The 20,572-nt window shown below is 51.4% G+C and overlaps 1 protein-coding gene and 1 long non-coding RNA gene across 2 annotated transcripts in view; one reads left to right on the top strand and one right to left on the bottom strand.

Moving 5' to 3' along the window:
* LOC127491461 (uncharacterized) overlaps positions 1 to 20,296 on the top strand; it is a 63,596-nt gene extending 43,300 nt beyond the window's left edge. The window contains exon 3 of the long non-coding RNA XR_016225883.1: positions 20,166 to 20,296. This is a non-coding gene — a long non-coding RNA (uncharacterized LOC127491461). The remainder of the gene's footprint in view (positions 1 to 20,165) is intronic.
* Positions 9,065 to 10,587, bottom strand: LOC149120516 (zymogen granule membrane protein 16-like). Its single transcript, XM_089321186.1, has 3 exons — positions 10,526 to 10,587; positions 10,252 to 10,384; positions 9,065 to 9,477 (listed from the first exon to the last, which is right to left on the bottom strand). Exons 1-3 carry the CDS (start codon positions 10,578 to 10,580, stop codon positions 9,120 to 9,122), a joined length of 546 nt encoding a protein of 181 aa, XP_089177312.1. The 5' UTR covers positions 10,581 to 10,587; the 3' UTR covers positions 9,065 to 9,119.
* Positions 20,297 to 20,572: the final 276 nt, after the last annotated feature.

Raw genomic sequence — 20,572 nt, 5'->3', positions numbered from 1 at the left:
TCCCCACCCCGTCAAAGGCAGACCCAGGAATCCCTAACACCTCTCACCTGGGAGCTTCAGGTGCAAGGTAACCCCTTAGAACCTTCCAGAACTTTTATACCAGCTCCTAGCCCTCCCTCCTGCTCTTTATCAAGGGAACCTCACCTCCTGAGCAAACAAGGTCAACCTCTTGGGATCAGGTGTTGGGCAGGGTCTGTCGCTCTCGTAAAGCTTAGGGATGACAAGGTGGGGTCCACTCGGCTGAGTGCCAGAGCCCAGGAGGGGCAGGACAAGCTTGAGACATGGTCACCACAGCTTTCGATTAACTCATTTTATTTATTAAGTGTGGGAAGGGAGAGAGAGAGAGAGCAAGGTCTTCATCCACTGGTCACTCCCCACATGGTTGCAATGGCCAGAACTGAGCCGATCCGATGGATCGCTATGGAAGTTCCCCCATCTGGGGAGAGAACCATCACATGGAAGACCTCTCTCTTTATCTCTCTCTCTCTCTCTCTCTCTGCGTCTTCTTCTCCGTCTGTGTAACACTGACTTTCAAATAAATAAATAAATTTTTTAAAAAAAGAATTTTTCCCCCTCTTTCCTGATATTTTGATACAAAATTAAAAAAAAAAAACGAAGAAAAAAAAAAAAACGAAAAACAAGCAGGCAGTAAAGGTTAACAATGGCATGGCAAACACCCGTACAACCATATACCACTTTATGAGTTCTATCACATCATGGGGACTATCTTATAAATTAGCAAGTCTAGCCAGCCAGCCAGCCTCAACCTGCCAGCGCCTTCTCAAACCATCTCTGTCTCTGAGAAGGGTGACTTGGGCTGCAAGTTGCCCCCCTCCCAAGAGATGTCATTCCAGGGAGCATGAAGGAAGCTGAGGGGCTGAGGGGGTGCAGGTGCTCCTTGGGGCAGGGTGGGGCTGGGCCCCTGCCCCAGACTCTCAGACACCATGGCAGAAAGGTCCTGGAGCCCTCCCCCACCCTCGGGTCTGAGACTTCAGATTGGGTGTCAGACTCCTTCGGCCCCGCGAGGGTGGATCTTTCGGCCACCTCAAGCCCCGAGTCCTGTTGTCTGGCGTCTCCAGGACTGGTCCCTGTGACCCCTCTGAGTCAGCAGGTCTTCCAAGAAGACAGAAGCATGGAGGCCAGGGAGGGTCTGGAGTAACTAGCATCGCTTATCAGTGGCTCCTGACCCGTCGCTCAGGGCATCCCACTCCCTCCCCTCCAGCTGGCTCATCATCTGGGACTGGGGGCTCAGCCCAGATGGCAAAGGGAGTCCCGCCCTCCAGAGCCAGAAGTAGGGCGGCGCACTTCCGGGAGCACAGGTGCACCCAGGCCAGGAACGCCAAGGTGTCTCCTCTCTTCTCCTTGGCCTTCAGGTACCCTTTGACGGAACTGTCTCCTCACCCAGCCACTGGGCTTGGCCTTGTCCCTTGTCCTCTGTCTGCCTTTCTCTGCTGATTCTCTCCCTTGATGCCTGCAGGAAACGCCCAGGACCCTTAAGACAGAGGCCCTGAAGGGGTCCCAGGGCCCCGCCCGGTCCTTTCCAGGAGTCCACATTTGCCCATGTAGTGACTGAAGCACCAGCGCAGAGCGGGAAGGCGGTGGAACACCAAGCTCCCACCTGTCCATCTGTTCACACTAGAATTTGTAACACTATTTATTTAGGGGGCCGGCGTTGTGGCGTTGTGGGTAAAGCTGCTGGCGGCAATGCCAGCACCCCGTGTATGGGCACCAGTTCGTGTCCCGGCTGCTCCACTTCCAACCCAGCTCCCTACTAATGCGCCTGGGAAAGAGGCAGAGAATGGCCCAAGTGCCTGGACCCCAGCTCCCATGTGGGAGACCCGGATGAAGCTCCTGGATCCTGGCTTTGGCCTGGTCCAGGCCTGTCCGTTGTGGTCATCTGGGAAGTGAAGCCAGGAATGGAAGATCTTTCTCTTTCTCTCTTTTATCTCTGTCACTCTTTCAAATAAGACATAAATATATTTTTAATAGCTACCACATTGAGGATGGGACAGCCCAAAGCCAGGAGCCAGGCTTCTCTCTTAGGGTCTCAGACATGGTGACAGTGTCCCAAATATTTGTTCCCTTGTCTGCTACCTTCTGAGGGGTGTTCAAGGGAATTAGATGGGAAGCAGGTAGCTAGGACTCGAACCAGCACTTCAACTTACAGGATGCACTGGAGAATCCAAAAGTTCTACTTTTGAAATTTATGTTTATTAAAAAAGCTTTCTATAAAAAATAATAAAAAGTAAAAATAAAATAAGTTATAGGATTGTGGTGTAGCAGGTAGGCAGTTTAACCCGCTGTGCCACAATGCCGGTCCTCTCTTTGGCAATTTAAAAACGTGTTTATTCTCTCTTTGGCAATTTTAAAACGTGTTTATTTTCTTCTCCTTGAAAGGTAGAGTGACAGGGAGAGAGAGAGAGATGGGGATCTTCCATCCACGGTTTCGCTCTCCACGTGCCCGCACAGCCAGTCCTAGGCCAGGCTGAAGCCACTAGCCAGGGACTCTATCTGGGCTCCCACATGAGCAGCAGGGCCCAAGCACTTGTGCATCATCTGTTGTCTCCCAGGATGCATTAGGGGAGCTGGAGTGGAAGTGGAGCAGCTGGGAGTCCAACCGGGAACTCTGATGTGGGATGCAGGCATCCCAAGTGGTGGCTTAATCCGTTGCCCTGAACCCCTGCCCCCTGTTTTCCATTTAACCCAGGGGCCCGGCCTACTGCCCCTGAAAATGTCAAGGACGTTGCCTTAAACTTCACCCAGCCCCAGTGCTACAGGCTATGAAAGTCCAAAGGTCTTTGTGTTTTCAGTGTTTTGCTTGGCAAAGCAGCTGTATGCAGGAGCCAGTGCCATGCTAGCCTGTTTCCAAGCTCCTCCAATGAGAACTTGCCCAACCTGCATCTCCCAACACCAGCTGTCTGCTGCGTCATCTATAAAATGCCCCCTGCACCCCCACACCATGGGGGAAGCAGCTTGGAACCGTCACATGCTCCTGCCTCCTTTGAGCCAATGACACAGCTCCTCTCTCAAAGGACCAGCAACACAGGTTGTGTTTTGACCAAGAGGGCAGCGGAGCTACCTAGCTCAGAGCAACCTGATCTTGTCACGTGTGACAAGGAGTTCCAGGGAGTTCCTCTCAGGACTTTGCAAAAGTGACAGCAGAAAAGGGAGGCAATGGCTTCCATGTCACTGGGTCCCAGCTCTCTCCTCCCCTCCTGTGTGGCCTGAAAACGACAAAGCAGCCTTTGCCCTCTTTTCGAGTCTTGGTGCAATCCAGACCCCATGGTGGGACTGAGCCTCCTTCACCTGTCAAAAGACAAAATACAACAAGTTTAATCAAAAAGATCCTAACTGGCTTTTGTCTGTGATTCTAGAATCAGGCTGAACACTTCTGTGTATAAAATAGGACAGGTGTTCCTGTGGACCCCCTCCTACGCCCCTTTCCAGGTCCTTGCCCTCGGTCTAAGTCCCCCCAGGTTAGGCAGGCACACACCACCCAGAAGCCTAACGCCAATTCTCAGCTCCTCCTTTTACTGTCGGTTCGCCCGGCGAATTCACATAAGGACTGATCATGCCAGAATTCGGAAGCATGTCATTGTCCCTCACTCGAGAGAGGTGACGCTCCGGAGACACCGTGTGGGCATACGGCCTTGACCTAATGAATCAAGGAAGTCCCCCACTAAGCACAGGAGAAATATAGTGAGTCTGTGAGTGATAAGAGCCTGTCACTTCAGGCTGCTGCCTCACAGGCAACAGCTGAAACTTAGGGAGAGAGAGCTCCAACAGTGAAAACGACAATGTAGCAAACAATGCAGAAATCCCTAGACAACCACCCCCAAATATCCATGGGCTGAACTTAGACAATCTCCAAGCAGTAACCCATGCGAGGTCATCCCATCCGCACCCAGTGAGGATCCCCACGTTTGTGGCAGTCCCCAGGCACCCAGGCTCTCAGGACAGCTGCTAGACCCCATCCCACCCACATGTTTGCCGTTAATCTCGAAGTGAACACAGAATTCAGGCCCTGGATTCCAACGCCTGTAAAAAGGCTTCTGCTAACCTAGGGCCGAGGATATGCTTGTGTCTTTCCAGAGCATGCGGGACAGCCCATTTGGGTACCAGCCAGAAACATCAAGCCTACAACTCTCAGCCAACCAGAACCAGCTGAACACGACTGAGAGTCTGCCTTGTTAGCGGATGCACCTGCCCTATCATCCTACCCTGAGAAAGTGCCCATAGCCACATCTGCTACTGCTTTATACCCCACTAGCTCTGGTCAGCCACTCAAACGGCCCACAGCCTGTGTGCAGACACGCCATTCCTGATTACCACTGTTCCTCATTCCTTTCCCTATCTGAGCAAGCACTCCTGTGGCCTCTGGTTTTAAGCACTGGTTAGTCAACAATGGGTAAGATCCTCTGGGAGACAACCTAAGAGAAGCACAGCCACGTGCAGAGACCACATGGAAACGGGGTCAGCAATGGTATGGCCAAGAATCATGCCTCCCATTGCTCAAAAATAAATGAAAAGGAAGAAATGTGGTGGAAAGAGAAGGTCATGCCAAGATGGCCGCTGACAATGGAAACTGCCTGGCAACAGGCTATGATTGGATGGCTTCGGGAAACAACATGACAATGGAGCCTGACTGACAGCAGGCTTTGATTGGATGGCTTCGGGAACCACATGGCAATGGAGCCTGCCTGGCAACCGGCTGTGATTGGATGGCTTTGGAAACTGCCTGGCAACAGGCTGTGATTGGTTATGGCATAGACCGCCTCTTGACCCGATTGACTGCCTTGGTTATTTAAGCTGCTCTACCAACTGAAGTAAACGAGTCTGTGGGCTGCTCACCTCTGGCTTGCTTTCACCTGACACCTGGGGTCTGTGTGGTGACTCCATGCCTCTTCCCCTACCATGCTCCTCCTCTCAGAAGGAATCCACCACAACATCACAGTCCCCAGAGCTATGACTACCAGCTTATTTTTGTCTCTCTAGAGACAAACTTCTTGAAATAGCCCTCGCCTCTGGGAATCCTCACCTCCCATTCATTCCTTAGCAAATTGCAGCCTGCTTCAGCTGATTCCTGCAGGCCACTGAAGCTGTGCTTGTCATGAAAATGAATGACCTCCTCACGGCCACCATGGAAGAAACGGAGATCTTTCCTTTTCTCCATTATCGTGGCCTTAGCCACTTCTTGGAATTTCTCTCTTGCCTTCTCATTGCCTCCCATACCACTCCATTCTCTAGTTCTTTTTTCCCTATTTATTGATTTGAAATGCAGACAGAGAAGGAGAGAGATCTTCCATCCATTGGTTCACTTCCCAGAAGCCTACAACAGCTGGGGCTGGGCCTGCATAAAGCCAGGAGCCAGGAGCTCCATCCAAGATGGGTAGCAGGAACACAATCACTTGAGCCATTATCAGAGGCAGGGAGCTGGACCAGGGGAGTAGCCAGGTCTCCAACGGGCACTCCAGTATGGGATGCAGTGTGGTGCCTTAACCTGCTGTGCCACAACATTAACCTCCCTTCTATAGTTCTGTAACTGCCTCCTCTTTGTACCAACCACCACTGGTGTTTCCCAATTCGCTTACTCCTGCCTTTCTCCTTTTCTATACCTGTTGCTTTCCTGAATGGCTTCTTCCACACCCAGCACATGAACTTCACTGTAGCACTTGAACTTCACTATTTATGTGCTGATGACCTTTGAGTAAGCTGTCCTTTGTAATCCTAGGGGTGAACCTGAAGGCACTATGCTAAGGGAAATCAGGCACAGAGAGACAAATACATACCATATCCCACTTACGTGTAGAATCTAAGAAATACCAACTCAGAATTTGAGAGCAGGGTGGCCGTCAGCAGGGGCCAGAGTAATGACACAGTGGGCTAAGCGGCTTCCTGTATCAGAGGCTGATCTGACTCCCAGCTGCTCCAGTTCTGATCCAGCTTCCTGCTGATGCACCTGGGGAAGCAGTGGAGGGTGGCCTAACTGCTTGGGTCCCTGCTACCCACGTGGGAGGCCTAGATGAGATTCTAGGCTCCTGATTACAGCCTGGACCAGCCCCAGCAATTGTAGCTGTTTGGGATGTAAATCAGTGGATGGAAGATCTCTCCCTGTCTCTCCCTCTCTCTGTCATTCTGCCTTTCAAATAAATAATCTTTACAAAAAAAAAAGTGGTAGTCATGAGAAGCTTGGCAGAACACTGGATGGAGAGAGGCAAGATGTTGATCAGAGCATACAAAGTTTCAGGTGAAAGGAAGAAGCAGCCTTTAGTGATCAATAGATCTCATGGAATGGTGACTTTCGTCAGAATTGCTAAAAGTAGATCCTAAATGTTTTCACCACAAATGAGTATGTAAGGCAATGGCTTTGTTATCAGCCTGACTTAATTCTTCCTCAGGTTCACACATGAGAACATGACTCTGCTGGGCTAAAGGGAGGCTGGGGAGACAATTCACGTTTTTTGTTTTTTTGTTGTTGCTGTTGTTGTTTTCTTCAGTATTCTGGAATTGGCGATGCTGGATGTACAAACCTTATAAATATACTAAAAATCACTTGCACACTTGAAAAGGGTAAGATCTATGATATTTATAGCTCAAAAAGAATTCCAATGGCATAATAATCTGTGATGGAATTTGTGGTGGAACGAGAAGGCCATGCCAAGATGGCCGCAGGCAACGGAAACTGCCTGGCAACAGGCTGTGATTGGATGGCTTCAGGAATGACATGGCAACGGAGCCTGCCTGGCAACACGCTGTGATTGGATGGCTTTGGAAACTGCCTGGCAACAGGCTGTGATTGGTTAGGGCATAGACCACCCCTTGACCAGATTGGCTGCCTTGGCTCTATACGCTGCTGTACCAACTGAAATAAATGAGTCTTCCAGCTGCTCGCCTCTGGCCTGCTTTCACCCACACCTGGGGTGTTGTGGTGACTCCACGCCTCTTGCCCCCACCATGATCCTCCTCTCAAAATGGATCCACAGCAACATCTGGCACCCAAGGAATTGTTATAAAAACGTGCTAGTGGTGGGCTTATTTTTATAGTGTTTGGGGTTTTTGTTTTTGTTTTTGTTTTTTACAAAATTACATGTCTGTAAATTCTCTTTGTCTAACTGGGCGAAATATGATTTTGACATTGGCCTCTATGGGAAGCAATATGTTACTGCCCACCACTACCACCGAAACCAAAACTGCCAGTATTTTAGAGTCCTCGAAATTCTTCCCAAAGCCGCTTCGTGTCCTCACTGACTCTATCCAGCCATCCTAATGCTTCCCCTGAATTCTAACTAACCCCTTGTACTTGGGGCAATCAAAGATGAAAATGTCTCTACTTTGGCTTTACTTTTGTAAAAAATTTATTTTCATGCTCTATGAAAGGCAGACAGAGATGTCCCATCCATTGGTTCACTCCCTAAATGCCCATGATAGGCAGGCTGGGCCAGACTGAAGCCAGGAGCCCAGAACTCAATGCAGGCCTCCCACATGGTTGGCATTAACAGGAAGCTGGAATCAAATGTGGAGCCAGGCTGTGGAGTAGTGGGTAAAGCTGCCGCCTGCAGTGCTGGCATTCTGTATGGGCACCGGTTCGAGACCCGGCTACCCCACTTGTGATCCAGCTCTCTGCTATGGCCTGGGAAAGCAGTAGAAGATGCTCCAAGTCCTTGGGTCCCAGTATCCACGTGGGACACCCAGAAGAGGCTCCTGGCTTTAGATCGGCCCAGCTCCGGCCGTTGTCGCCATCTGGGAGTGAACCAGCAGATGTCAACACCTCTCTCTCTCTCTGCCTCTGCCTCTCTGTAACTCTCAAATAAATATATTTTTTGCAAAAGTCTTAAAAAACAAAAGTAGAGCCAGGCCTTGAACTCAGGCACTCAGATATGGGACTCAGCCCCTAGTGGCAACTTAACCACCATACTAAGTACCTGCCCCAGAATTTCCACTTTGGCTGTGGTGTTGGCCAAGTTCACACTGTTGAAATGGTGGGTCCCTAAGGAAAGACTCTCCGATCTTTTTTTTTTTTTCAAGGCAGAGTGGACAGTGAGGGAGAGAGACAGAGAGAAAGGTCTTCCTTTGCCGTTGGTTCACACTCCAATGGCCGCCGAGGCCGGCCCGCTGCGGCCAGCGCATGACACTGATCCGAAGGCAGGAGCCAGGTGCTTTTCCTAGTCTCCCATGGGGCGCAGGGCCCAAGCACTTGTGACATCCTCCAGTGCACTCCCTGGCCACAACAGAGAGCTGGCCTGGAAGAGGGGCAACCGGGACAGAATCCGGCACCCCGACCGGGACTAGAACTGGGTCTGCCGGCGCCATAAGCGGAGCATTATCCTATTGAGCCATGGCGCCGGCCCTGTTTTTATTTTCTGTTTGTTAGAGAGGTGGGAGTGGGGGCAGAAGCTGGAGGAGAACTCAACCGGCTCTCCCATGTGGGTGGCACTTGAACCATCCTGAACCGTCCCTGCTGCCTCCCAGGAACCACGTCAGCAGGAAGGTGGAGTCAGGAATGAAACCCACTCGCTCTAATACGGGACATGGATGTGTCTTAGCCACGGGCTTCTCATCTGCCTGAGCGCCAGTTCCGAGAGGGCTAAGCAAGAGCACCAGGTTAGGGGTAAAGACGAGGAAGAACTGGCCTGGGGAATGGGGTGGAGTCCTTAAGCACAAACTTGGGCGAAACTTCAGCAGGGAGATCGCATCTGGGACAGATGGGAGGACAGAGGTCAGACCACCCACCTGCAGCTGAGCTCCAGGGAGAGGGGACAGCCTTTGGTCAGAGAAGCCCCTTCTCAGGGGGGAGGGCGCCAGAGAGGCACACCTGGGGCTCGGCGGTGTGCCCCCGCTGAGCCTTCCCTTCAGAACTCCTGTTTGGACAGACATTCTCAAGAGCTAACCCCGAAAAGAGTTGGTTCAAACCAGCGTCTCCTCTCCTTGCGACGTACGGAAGAGCCCAGGATTCTCAACACCTGTCTCCCTCGTGCTCCCACTCTTAGCAGCAGGTAGCCAGAGCTGAGAGTCACACCGCCTCCAAGAGTGGGTCCCGCCTGCACACACCCACATGCACACCAGCTTTAGCCATGTCCTTTTATTGAGCCATTTGTATGGGAATGGTGATCAGGGAGTTGTCACACCCCACCACGGGGCCCTGCCACGGAGGAGGCGGGCTCAGCAGTTGCTGGGGTAGTTTCTGGGATGGTGTCCCAGTGCAGGCCAATGGCGATGATGAATAAGCCAACTCGGCCACTGATGAATCGGAGCACTTCGTCCCGGTGCAAAGGGACAGCATAGAAGATTACACCTCTTCCTTTCCCAAAGGACAGGATGCGACCGTAGTTGGTGAAAAATTTCAGGGTCTTCAGATAGTTACCGTATGACCCAGACACCTCGATCACTGACTCCCCTGGGTGCAGAAAGATCTCCTCCAGGTCTCCCAGGTTGCCACCCACGTAGTCGCTCCACACCTGGCCATAGCGCACCTGGAGACTGGGGCGGGTGGGAGGGCAGGAACGGGGACACTGATTAGGTCATCAGAGTTCAGGACCTTTTGACCTGCACGTGGAGTCCTCCAAACTGGACGCTAGCATGAGCAGTCCCTGCTAGTTGCCCCAAAAGTGTAGGCCGGGTGAGCCCTGGAGGACCACACAAAGAACTTCAGCTCCTGGCCTGGCTGACAGCAGGTGCAGAGAAGGAAGGCAGCTTGCCCAGAGTCGCCCACACACAGCACATGGCAGGCCTTGAATTTGGAGAGTCCAGCTTCCTACGATGCCCCACCCTTTCCCGCACTTGTGGAAGCAAAGGGATTTTCTAACAGCTGAGTGGCTCCCTTGTGGGAGAGGGAAGAGGCTTGTCCCTGCTGTCCCAGGAGGCAGATCCAGGATCAGCGGACACACTTTGGCTCTGCACGTGATAGAATTTTCCGACTAGCAATGGAGTGGGGACTGCTCAAGATTGGCGTTGAGCAAAGTTGCAGGGCACCCAGCAGGGATATTGGAAAGAAACTTTAAACCGCAGAAGGCGGGTGGGCTGGGCTGGTCGACTTCCAGGCCCCTGAGAGTTAGTGGTTATTAATGATTTGCCACCACCAGGCATATTCGGGGAGGGAGGAGTCCAAAGGGTACGGTTCTGGAAGCCGAGTCCTCTCACAGCTATCCCCATATCCTGCCACACTAGGGACCTGTTGGTTGAGGCACAGGTGGCCCAGAGCGAAAGAGCACTTCCTGAGCTAGTAAGAGCTTGAGGAACGCGGAGGAGCCTTACCCCACGATATTGAAGCTGTCAGCCCGGACACGGATGGCTGTGATGGGCCCTTCCAGCTGGAGGCCGGAGTGGGAGAATGGCTCCCCTCCTCCCTTTCCATACTCGCGACTGTAGGAGGAGGACCTGGCCTGGACTGCAGTGGAAAGAAAGGGGGGCTTGGAGGCAAAGACCTCCCGGTTCCCACCACTCATGGTCAGCCCTGCAAGCCTTGGCCACCAGCCGAGCAGGGGCCCCTTCCCACCACCTGCCACCAGAGTCCCAGCGGCTCACTTACTGGCACTGGCAGAGGCCGAGGCACAGAGAAGGCCCAGGAGCATGAAGGTCCACATCGTGAGGCTGCAGTGGGGAAGAAGAGAGCAGAGGGGGAGGTTTCCCCCTTTCCCTCTGGCCTCCGGGTGGCCTGACCCTTCAGCTCCCACCTAGCCAGACCCAGGCTCAAGGTGCACAGCACTGTCCACAGCCTGCAGTGCATCCTCCAGACTTGGTGTTCCAGGGTCCAACTGTCTCTGGCCCGCCCTTGGTCTGGCTGTAGCCACGCCCTCCTTTTCCCCTCCAAGCAGAAGGTCAGCGCTCACTCTTGGTGTGCGCTGTGTCCTGACACAGCCAGGACCGGGACTTTCTGAAGAAGGACTGGAGGATAGGCCTCAGCCTGGAGACGGCTGAATTTCCTGAACCCAGCATCAGAGCCAACACCGACAAGCTGGCCGCTGGAGTGCAGTAGGTGAGTCCTCCGCCCCTGGAGCCGCCATCCCATATGGGCACCTGTTCAAGTCCCGTCTGCTCCACTTCCGATCCAGCTCTCTGCTAGTGCCCTGGGAAGGCGGTGGAAGATGGCCCAAGCACTTGGGACTCTACACCCCCTTGGGAGACCTGGAAGAAGCTCCAGGCTCCTGGCTCAGATTGGCCCAGCTCTGGCCATTGCGGCCATGTGGGGGAGTGAACCAGCAGATGGGATCTTTGTCACGATTCTTTGTCCACCGACACACGCCTGGCCTTTCCCAGTGACCTGAGTGTCCCAGGTTCCTAGTCCTTCAACTGACAGCTGACACATCTCTGCACCAAGATAGCTTCAACCCAGGTGCCCACTTCACTAACACTCCCTGCCACTCAATCCAGGCATCCCCTTCCCCAGACCAGATCAGATCTGAATCCCCACCCCCTCAAAGGCAGACCCAGGAATCCCTAACACCTCTCACCTGGGAGCTTCAGGTGCAAGGTAACCCCTTAGAACCTTCCAGAACTTTTATACCAGCTCCTAGCACTCCCTCCTGCTCTTTTTTTTTTTTTTTTTTGACAGGCAGAGTGGACAGTGAGAGAGAGACAGAGAGAAATGTTTCCTTTGCCGTTGGTTCACCCTCCAATGGCGCTGATCCGACGGCAGGAGCCAGGTGCTTCTCCTGGTCTCCCATGGGGTGCAGGGCCCAAGCACTTGGGCCATCCTCCACTGCACTCCCTGGGCACAGCAGAGAGCTGGCCTGGAAGAGGGGCACCCGGGACAGAATCCGGCACCCCGACCAGAACTAGAATCCAGTGTGCCGGTGCCCCAAGGTGGAGGACTAGCCTAGTGAGCCGCGGTGCTGGCACTGTTTTTGTTTTTCTAATGTGAGGTGCAGAGAGAGAGAGAGAGAGAGAGAAACACTCTCATTCACTGGTTCACACACCCAAATGCTTGCAAAAGGATTTCGCACTCTGCCCTCAGAGCGTAGTGAGTTCCCAGGGTTTGTGCTGCCGTGGCGTCCAGGCTGCTCACCCCAGGAGCAGGGGCCTGGTTACCAGCCCTTCACCTGGTGGGACAGCTGGATGCAACCCACATGACTGACTCCACTGACCCCACTCCACACGGGCTGTGCACAGGGGCCGCGGTGCCCATCTGTCCTTCACAGCGTGGCCTCCAGGAACCATGCCTGCTGGAGCTAAACCCTCCAATTAGATCGCCCCACGGGAAACCTGCTTGGAGAATGCCCTGGCCCAATGACAGCTTTGGTCCTCTCTCTCTCTCTCTCTCTCTCTCTCTCGTTCTGCAGTCCCTCCCTGCTAACCTTCCCACTGGCCATACAAGTCATGTTACCTTCCCCCTCTGGAATCTTCAAGTATAATAATAAAAAAGCCCTTGTTTCTGTTATTTCATGCGTTTCCTTCAGCTGCCTCCTCCGTCTGACCCGACAGATGCCCCCTGGCCCCACGAACAGAAGCCTTGTCCTGCTTGAGGCTCTCCCGGGGAGTGGCTGTCTTGGCTGATGGCCACTCTCCAAAAACAGACTTCCAGACCACGATAGCGGGCGAAGCTGGTGGACATTCAAATCTGCCACCCACCCCAGGCCAGCCTGTTTCCTGTTAGTAAATACGTGACAACACCTGTGTCGGGTTTTGTTTTTTTTTTTTTTTTTTGACAGGCAGAGTGGACAGTGAGAGAGAGAGACAGAGAGAAAGGTCTTCCTTTTGCCGTTGGTTCACCCTCCAATGGCCGCCGCGGCCGGCGCACCGCGCTGATCCGATGGCAGGAGCCAGGAGCCAGGTGCTTTTCCTGGTCTCCCATGCGGGTGCAGGGCCCAAACACCTGGGCCATCCTCCACTGCACTCCCTGGCCACAGCAGAGAGCTGGCCTGGAAGAGGGGCAACCGGGACAGAATCCGGTGCCCCGACCGGGACTAGAACCCGGTGTGCCGGCGCCGCTAGGCGGAGGATTAGCCTAGTGAGCCGCGGCGCCGGCTGTGTCGCGTTATTTTAGGGGATGAAATGACATACAATAATATGACTGGGCAATTCTCGGAGACAATTGTGGAGGCATTCAGGGAGAAACCAGGAGATTTTTCACTGAGCTTCCTGTCCCTTGGGGACCATGTCCACTGGGCCTGGCCTCCTCTGGGCCTCTGGTTAGACAACATAGCCCAGAACCGTGACCTTGGGGGTTCCCATGCCCTCCATGAAGCTGTCCGACTAGAAAGGCCTGAGTCCACCCCCTCCCCCGTCTCCCCTCTCCCCACACCCATCAGGGAGACTTATTCTGGAAGCCTCCCCAAGAATTCCACACACAGAGAACACACGCTGAGAACAGCAGGGGCTTGGGCTGCGCGGGCTGCCGGCTCTCATTGCTGGTCTGTGAGGCTTGTTTGCTTGTCCGTCCTCCTTAAGTTAACTTCCTAAGAGCAGGCCCCATGAAGACTGCCGGTTGAGTCCTGGCGTACAGATACTCAGTAAATGGGGCTTGGAGTCATAGTTTCATTGGTAGCCAAAATGTCCTAAATTCACTTTAGCGCGGACAATGTATGTTTGTCTTGCCTTTTTTTTTTTTTTTAATTTTTAATGTGTTCTTTATTTGAGAGGCAGAAAGAAAGGGAGTGAGAGCTCCAATCTGCTGGTTTACTCCCTACCTTTGAAGAGTTAAAATTGTATATGTGCGGATGTAAAAAGTTAAGCTTAAGCTTACAGGTTTAAACCTTCCTGGTGCAGCTGTGAAAATAAGACAGAGTAAAGTAGCACCTTGACAGTAGGGACTCCATTTTGGAGCACTTGAGAGTGCATTCTGGGAAAGCAACCCCCCCACCGTGAGACTCTGGTCTGAAACTATGATCTCAACTAGTCGGACAATAGCAGTGCACTACATCACCCTTGGCAATGCACAAAAACCCCCTAGCATGATTGCTCAAGCTTAAAAGTAGAAAGGTTGCACCTGGATTACCTGGGCTAATAATGAAGATGTGATTTGTCTATGTCTTAAAATCATAATTGCTGATTGTAAGATATTAGCAACCGCTTAGCAACTGTGTATTCTCCCCCCCTCTCCCGGTTTTGCGGTTTTTGCCTTTATAAACCCTAACCTTTGGTTATTCGGGGCTGCTCTGTTCATGATGATCAGACAGCCCCAGCATGCTGGATAATCAATAAAACTTCCCCGTGCTGTTTGCATAAGAGACGTGTCTCTTGGTGACGTTTTTCGGGTGGTCGACTCTGACACCTTCTTGCAACAGCTGGGCTGGACCAGGCTGAAGCTGGGAGCCAGGAAGAGAGAAAGTTCTTCCATCCAATAGTTCCCTCCCCAAGTAACCAGAATGGCTGAAGCTGGGCTGAGCTGAAGCCAGGAGCCAGGAGCTTCTTCTGGGTCTCCCACATGGGTGCAGGTGCCCAGACACTTGGGCCATCTTCCACTGCTTTCCCAGGCCATTAGCAGGGAGCTGGATTGGAAGGGGAGCAGACGGGACTTGAACTGGTACCTATATGGGATGTCAGCACTGCAGGCAGAGGCTTAACCTAGTGTGCAGGGTCTGAGTCCACCCAAACGCGGATGGACTGGGTCCCAGGAAAGGCAAGTGCGCCACTCACCCGTTCCCCAGCCTCCCGATCCCGGAGACAATCGGACGCAGCGGGAAGTCGAGTCAAGCAGGAACTCGTTTATTGCACGCGTAGTAAAACCTTTTAAAGCACAAAACTGCACGATTATTGGGTCAGAGCATAAGGACCAACCAATTGCTTAAAAGGTCATTTTATGGGGCGATTTTTACGGAACCAGCCATATGTCTGTAGACTTGTCATCAGTCGTCGTCATCTCTCCTGATGCTGCACGGCCAATCAGCTTTGGTGGTAAACAACCTCGGGTTCCACCCACCTTACTTCCTTTGGGCGCCATCTTTGGATTGCCTCGTGCGCCTAATATCGCTGCACTAGTAGGCCACAGTGCCGGCCCTGGAAGCTAGTGAAGGGTTAAAAAGTTAAAAGCTGCTCCCCCCCCAACCTCCTCTGGTGAACTTTCCTGACTTGTTAGACTTGCTCTGCATAGCCATTAATCAGTAAATTACCCCAATGTGAGCATAACCTCAGTTTCACCTAAGTGAGATAGAAGAAGTCTCCATATATCTCTGCCTCCTGGACCCCTGACTCCACCAGGTGTCCCTTATGGCCATTCGGCTGCATTCCTAGGTAGCATCAAGGCAGTTCCTGCAATCTTGTGTGGCCCTCCCTTTTGGCAATAGGAGGCTTTTTGATACTCCCTGTGTTCATAAATCAACTGATTGTAAAATCACTTAACTTGTGTCAATTGTTTACTCTATACCACTGTCTGCTCTACGCAATGATTGATTTTCTTTGTTTAAACGTGTATAAAAACCCCAACCCAAGACTATTCGAGGCCGCTCGCCTGTACTGGGACGGGGGCCCCGACATGTCGGAACATCAATAAACTTGACCCTTTGTTAATTACATGAGAGAAGGTCTCTTGGAGCGTTTTTGGGGTGGCAAGAGCAATTCAACTCTAATTCGACTGTAACATATGGAGGTTCCACCGAGATGGCTCTGCTGCCCACGGACGTGTCCAATGGACATCTCTCGGGGTAAGTAAAGGCGCCTAAAGGATAGGGACTCTGTGCACGTGCATTTCTGTTTCTGTATCTGGTTCAGGCCTGAAGCGGTTTCGGGCTGGCATGGTAGACGTTGGGCTGGCAGATGTGCCCGGAAGCCACAACGCTACAGCCTCGAGGGACGCCTCGGGAGGACCGGGAGACTGAGGACGCTCAGCGAAATTCCCATCTGGAATTCCCGCGGTCGGGAATTTGGTGCCAGCATCAGTATTCATCCTTTTCTTTCAGGTTTTACTTCTATTGCATAAACTGTTTTCAGACTCACATTTTGTATTGCCGGCATTGTCACAGGGCTCTGAGGCGGTTCCAGAGTCTGTGTCTGTCTGTTTGTGTGTGGCATTGTCGCGAGACTCTGAAGTGGTCCCAGAGTCTGCATTTGTAGGTTCTGAAGTGGTTCCGGGACTTGCATTCATATCTGTGTCTGTGTGTCAGTGTGGTTCTCGGACCCCACCTGGGACTCTGTAGGGGGGCAGGCTCCCCACCTCTGTAGGAACGCAGCCGGTCGCTCCGCAGGCGTGAGGCCGATGTTCCATTTTTTGTCTTTTTTGTTTTGTTCAGTGCCTTTTTGTGAGTCTCTTTGGTGTTTGTTTTTGGCTATTTGTATTTGCCTTTCTGAAATTCAGACAATGGGACGGATTTAGACAACTCTTAGAAAGGGAGACTAACCACCCTTTGTTCTGCAGATTGGCCTACCTTTGAAGTAGGGTGGGCGCCTGAGGGCACCCTTGACATCCTGGTCTGGCAAGATCTGGTAAAAACTCCCTTTCCTGGTTAAAGCCTCTTTTACTCCCTCAGAAACAACCTTCAAAAAAAGATTTTAGTCGTCCAGGACCGTCCCAGCAAAGCAGATAAAACAAACTAAGACTTCAGCCTCGGTGCCGCTCTATTCTGTTTTACAGGGCGACTCTGAAGATTTGATTTTCCCTCCTCCCTACCAGCCGCCCGGCCCTGGCTGTGGGGCCGGCAGAGGGGGCCACAGGAGAGGGTACGAGAAGCAGCTCCCCAGGGGCCAGCAGATCCCTCCACTCTCCCTTCACAGGCAGCAGGGAAACCCCTGCTGTGCCATTAGCAAGTGCTGAAACCCCCTGTGTGTTCAAACAAAGCTGGCCCTGTGAGCCTCAACCTGCAGGACTCAGCTGGGGCCCAGGAATGGCAGGCGGAGGATGGGAAGGCGCGCCTCCTGACTTATTCCTCAGGACCCTAACTCCCCGAGCCATACCCGTCCCCCCAGACTGACTCCCCATGGCCGACCAAATGGGGCAAATGGATGGATCTCCTGGACTTCAGGACCCGGTAAGTCACCCTGGGGCACTCAGTACTCAGGCCCGCCTTTGTGCGGAAGGGGGGGCTTCTGTTGCCCCTCTACCAGGGACCTGCCTGGTGTCTGCAATGGAAAAGAGCGTGTGTGTGGTGTAAATGTGTTTGTGGCTCCACGGCCCTGCAGCTACAGAGTCTAAATGGGCCATAACCTGCAGCTCCGTGTTCACCAGGCGGGCGAAGCAATCTCACTCCAGATCAGTGCCTGTTCCGGAGGTCTTTATCTCTTGTTTTGTACAACCAAGGGGGACACATTATGGGAAAATTCCATTCAGAACCAACTGTTCTAAACTATATAATAAAAACTTTAAAAATGTTGTCTTAATTTAAAAATTCTTAACAGGTTATTCCAAAATGTAAATGGGTTTTTATCAGCTCTTTTCTGTGCTGCTGTCCCTGACTTATCTGATGAGAGTGTTCACCTGTCTTGAAGGTTTCATGTTTTATTATTTGTAGTACTGAGACTACGTTGTTTATCTGTTTTTAATGTTTGAGTAATTACCCAACTGATCAAAAATGTACTAATTTTGGCTAAATGGTTTGACTCTGACAGCTTAAATTCTAAATCGAGTCTTCCAACTTTGGGCTTCCAGTCGGATCCCTGGAACTCTCAAAGGATGAGACTCTGAATTTGTTAAAGTAACAGCTGCTTGAGTCAATTCAGACTATGTGAAATGTATTAAAATGTTATAAATGGTGTCAGACCTATGCTGTATTCATGTTTTTACTTTCCAGCTAAAATGGTCTTATAAAAATAAGAGTAAATTCTGTGTATACAAGCCTTTATGTTGTTAACTAAAGTAAGCCAATGCAGATTGGTTCAGAAAATTGAGGTAATGCAAATACCCTTCGGTTTGCTCAGTGGCTTGCTTGCTCAGTTTTACATGTCTTTGATGTGCTTTAAACTTGTTTCTCTTAATGATAAAGATCTTTTCAAAGTTGTAACCATGCACTAGTGACCGTGTTTGCTGCTCAGGAGGTGTTGTCCTTATATTACTTAAAAGCATGGAAATGTAATTTTGACTTTTACTTCAGATACTGGTATGGTATTCATGAATAACTCTGTGTCTTAAGTCATCTAGGCATCAGTACTAAGTAAAACTTGGAAAAGTGTATTATGTGTACTTTTAACATCTCAAATTCGATAAGAGAGACTGTTTGAGTTTGTTAGCATGTATTCTCATAGGTTGTCCACACATGACAATTCAAGGCTATATAAAAGTAACTACGGATGTAAAGTTTCCAAAGGTATAAACAAGTCATAAAAAGTTTTAAAATGTTAAAAAAAAAAAAAAAAAAACTCCAAAAATCAGGGACGGGGTTGAGCACCCCCTTGACTGACATCATAGAGGCTGCCTCCTTGGTCCACTTTATTAGAGACCAGGAAAATGAGGAGCAAGCTAGCAGCAGGAGCGATATAAGGATGGGCAACAGGCCAATCAGTGGCTGCTTTACACGGTGATCCACTGTCAAGGAAACCCAGCAAAGCCAATGTACCCCAAATGGCACCTGTTGCTGACATAAGGAGCCAGGGCATTGGGCAAGCAGCTGTTGTAACAGCGACTGCCTTCTGTCAACTCTGCCAAGAGCAAGGCTACTGGACATGGAACTGCCCTGGGTGTCGAAGGACTCCTGGTTCAGAACCACAGACCCTGTGGCCCTGAGCTAAAAAGCCTTTGGCTCTGCCCAGCCTCTGCCCAGCTTCCAGCTCCAGCCACTGCTATTGGGGATGGCCTAGGGTCAGTAAAATGCAAGTTGCCTATTTCTATCAGCCTCCTATTCAGCTCTCCTCCTAGTCCAGCCATGTAATGCAAGTCAACAGGGTGCCTCCCTTAAGGGAGATTTGCATCTCTTACAATTCTCTTAATAGCACCCCATGGATAGGTCTGGGCCTCACACACCCAGCCAGGCCTTAAAAATAAACTTAAAAAGCCCTCCCTGCCAGTTCCAGGGGAAAGTGGTCCCCTCCACTCCTGTACTGAGACTATAGACTTGATCTATACCAGCAGAAGGGACCTAAAAGATAGCCCCCTGACTAACACAGATAAAGTTTGGTTCATAGATGGAAGCAGCTTTGTCAGACGGGACCTGCTTCTCAGGGTATGCAACAGTTACAGCATGCTCTGCCCCCAGGAACTTTTGTTCATTTAGCAGAACTGATTGCCTTAACCAGAGCTCTAGATCACACAAGGGATTTGTAAGGCACCTTCACTCTGCATGGAGACCTCAGTCTTCCGGTAAGGCAGAAAGAGCCAACCAGGCTCTATCACAAGGATAAAAATAAGTACTTGGTAAGTAAGGTTTAGAAGGAAAGAGTGTTCTTGGTAAAAAGGGTTAAAAAGAAAAGAGCTTTTTAAATAAGAAAAGGACATGGTTTGTAAGAATCCTGGTGGCTAGTTTACTCTAAACTAAAATAAAAATGATAAAATGTTTCAAGTTGTCGCTCCCCGTCTTCATGGGGGAACGACACAAGACCCTGCGCTGCTCTTTCGTCTGCTCGGCCCTCCCCGGGTTTGCTGCTGGTTCTTCCCGGGTTGGCTACTGTCCCTTCCACCTCCGTGGAAGGGCAGTTCCCCCTGGCCACATTCCCCACTTCCGCAGGGGAGCGGCACACCGCTGGCCGGCTCTTCTCGGGGGCTGCACAGGTGTTCCTTCAGCTAGATGTTCCCCTTAGATGTTCCCCGGTGCATGCCGTCTCTCTCCTCCTTTATAGTCCTCCTCCGCCAATCCCAACTCGGCTGCCCACACGCCGAGTACGCTGCTCTCCAATCAGGAGCAGGTCCTACAGTTTATTGGTTGAACTGGAGGCAGCTGTGCGGAAGCTGTTTACTTCTCTCCCAGCGCCATATTGTGGGAGAGCAGATGCATAGAATAAGTCTTAATTCCAGTAACTCAGTCCAGTCCGAGCTGCTCCCCACACAAGTAAGTTAAAGAGGGTGTGTGAAGTCACAAAAGGTTATAAAAAAAATTAGACATGCTAAGTGCTGTTCTGGGGGGTGTCTGTGCCATGTTCTAGGAAAAATGTTGTCTCTGGGTCAATCAGACTAGACAGGTACAAATCCAAATTTTCCTGGAAAAAGCCAAACAGCTCCAGGACCAGGCAAAGCAGGGCTGGGATTTCTGGCCTGATAGCTGGTCACGGAAATCCTGGCTGTTTCCTCTCATTGGCCCAATAACTTCTGCAATCTTGATGCTTCTCTTTGCACTGTGTGTTTTTAATGCCCTTGTTCGTTTTGTCTCTAACAGACTAAAAGCTGTTAAACTCCAAATGGTCATCAGGCAAGGCTTCCAGCCCATTCCACTGGACTACCTGAACAGCCCTCTGGACCGAGCGGCACCGTCTTTCCAAGGCCACTGTTGCACACCATAAGACAGGTAGCAAGAGGAAATACCCAAACCCCCCCCTCGACGCCCACATGCCAGCTTCGAAGAAGTTACAGAAAACGGAACTCCATCCATAATCCCAAAGAAGAATTTTGGGTATTACCTCTTGAGGGGAAAATATTAGACAGAAGGTCAGTTATGAGCTTATGTGTGTGTGACATAAAGGCCTAATGTGTCCAGCGTATGCATCTGCACCTCAGTCATCCTGACAATGTTTCATGGGCAGCCCGGCCTTTGCATCCTGCCCTGCCCGCTTCTACCTGATAACC

This window comes from Oryctolagus cuniculus, chromosome 19 (genome assembly GCF_051225735.1).
Source record: "Oryctolagus cuniculus isolate XC-2025 breed Fujian yellow rabbit chromosome 19, ASM5122573v1, whole genome shotgun sequence".
Lineage (NCBI taxonomy): Eukaryota > Metazoa > Chordata > Mammalia > Lagomorpha > Leporidae > Oryctolagus > Oryctolagus cuniculus.
The sequence above is the reverse complement of the archived record's forward strand: the minus strand, read 5'-3'. Positions and strand labels throughout refer to the sequence as shown.

Bases quoted from the DNA above. Each gene is read 5' to 3' on its own strand.
- LOC149120516 (XM_089321186.1), bottom strand. From the start codon at position 10,580: ATGTGGACCTTCATGCTCCTGGGCCTTCTCTGTGCCTCGGCCTCTGCC. The intron at 10,385-10,525 runs GTAAGTGAGCCG...TTTCCACTGCAG, and splicing joins CTCGGCCTCTGCCAGTGCCA to TCCAGGCCAGGTCCTCCTCC. The intron at 9,478-10,251 runs GTAAGGCTCCTC...CACCCGCCCCAG, and splicing joins GACAGCTTCAATATCGTGGG to TCTCCAGGTGCGCTATGGCC.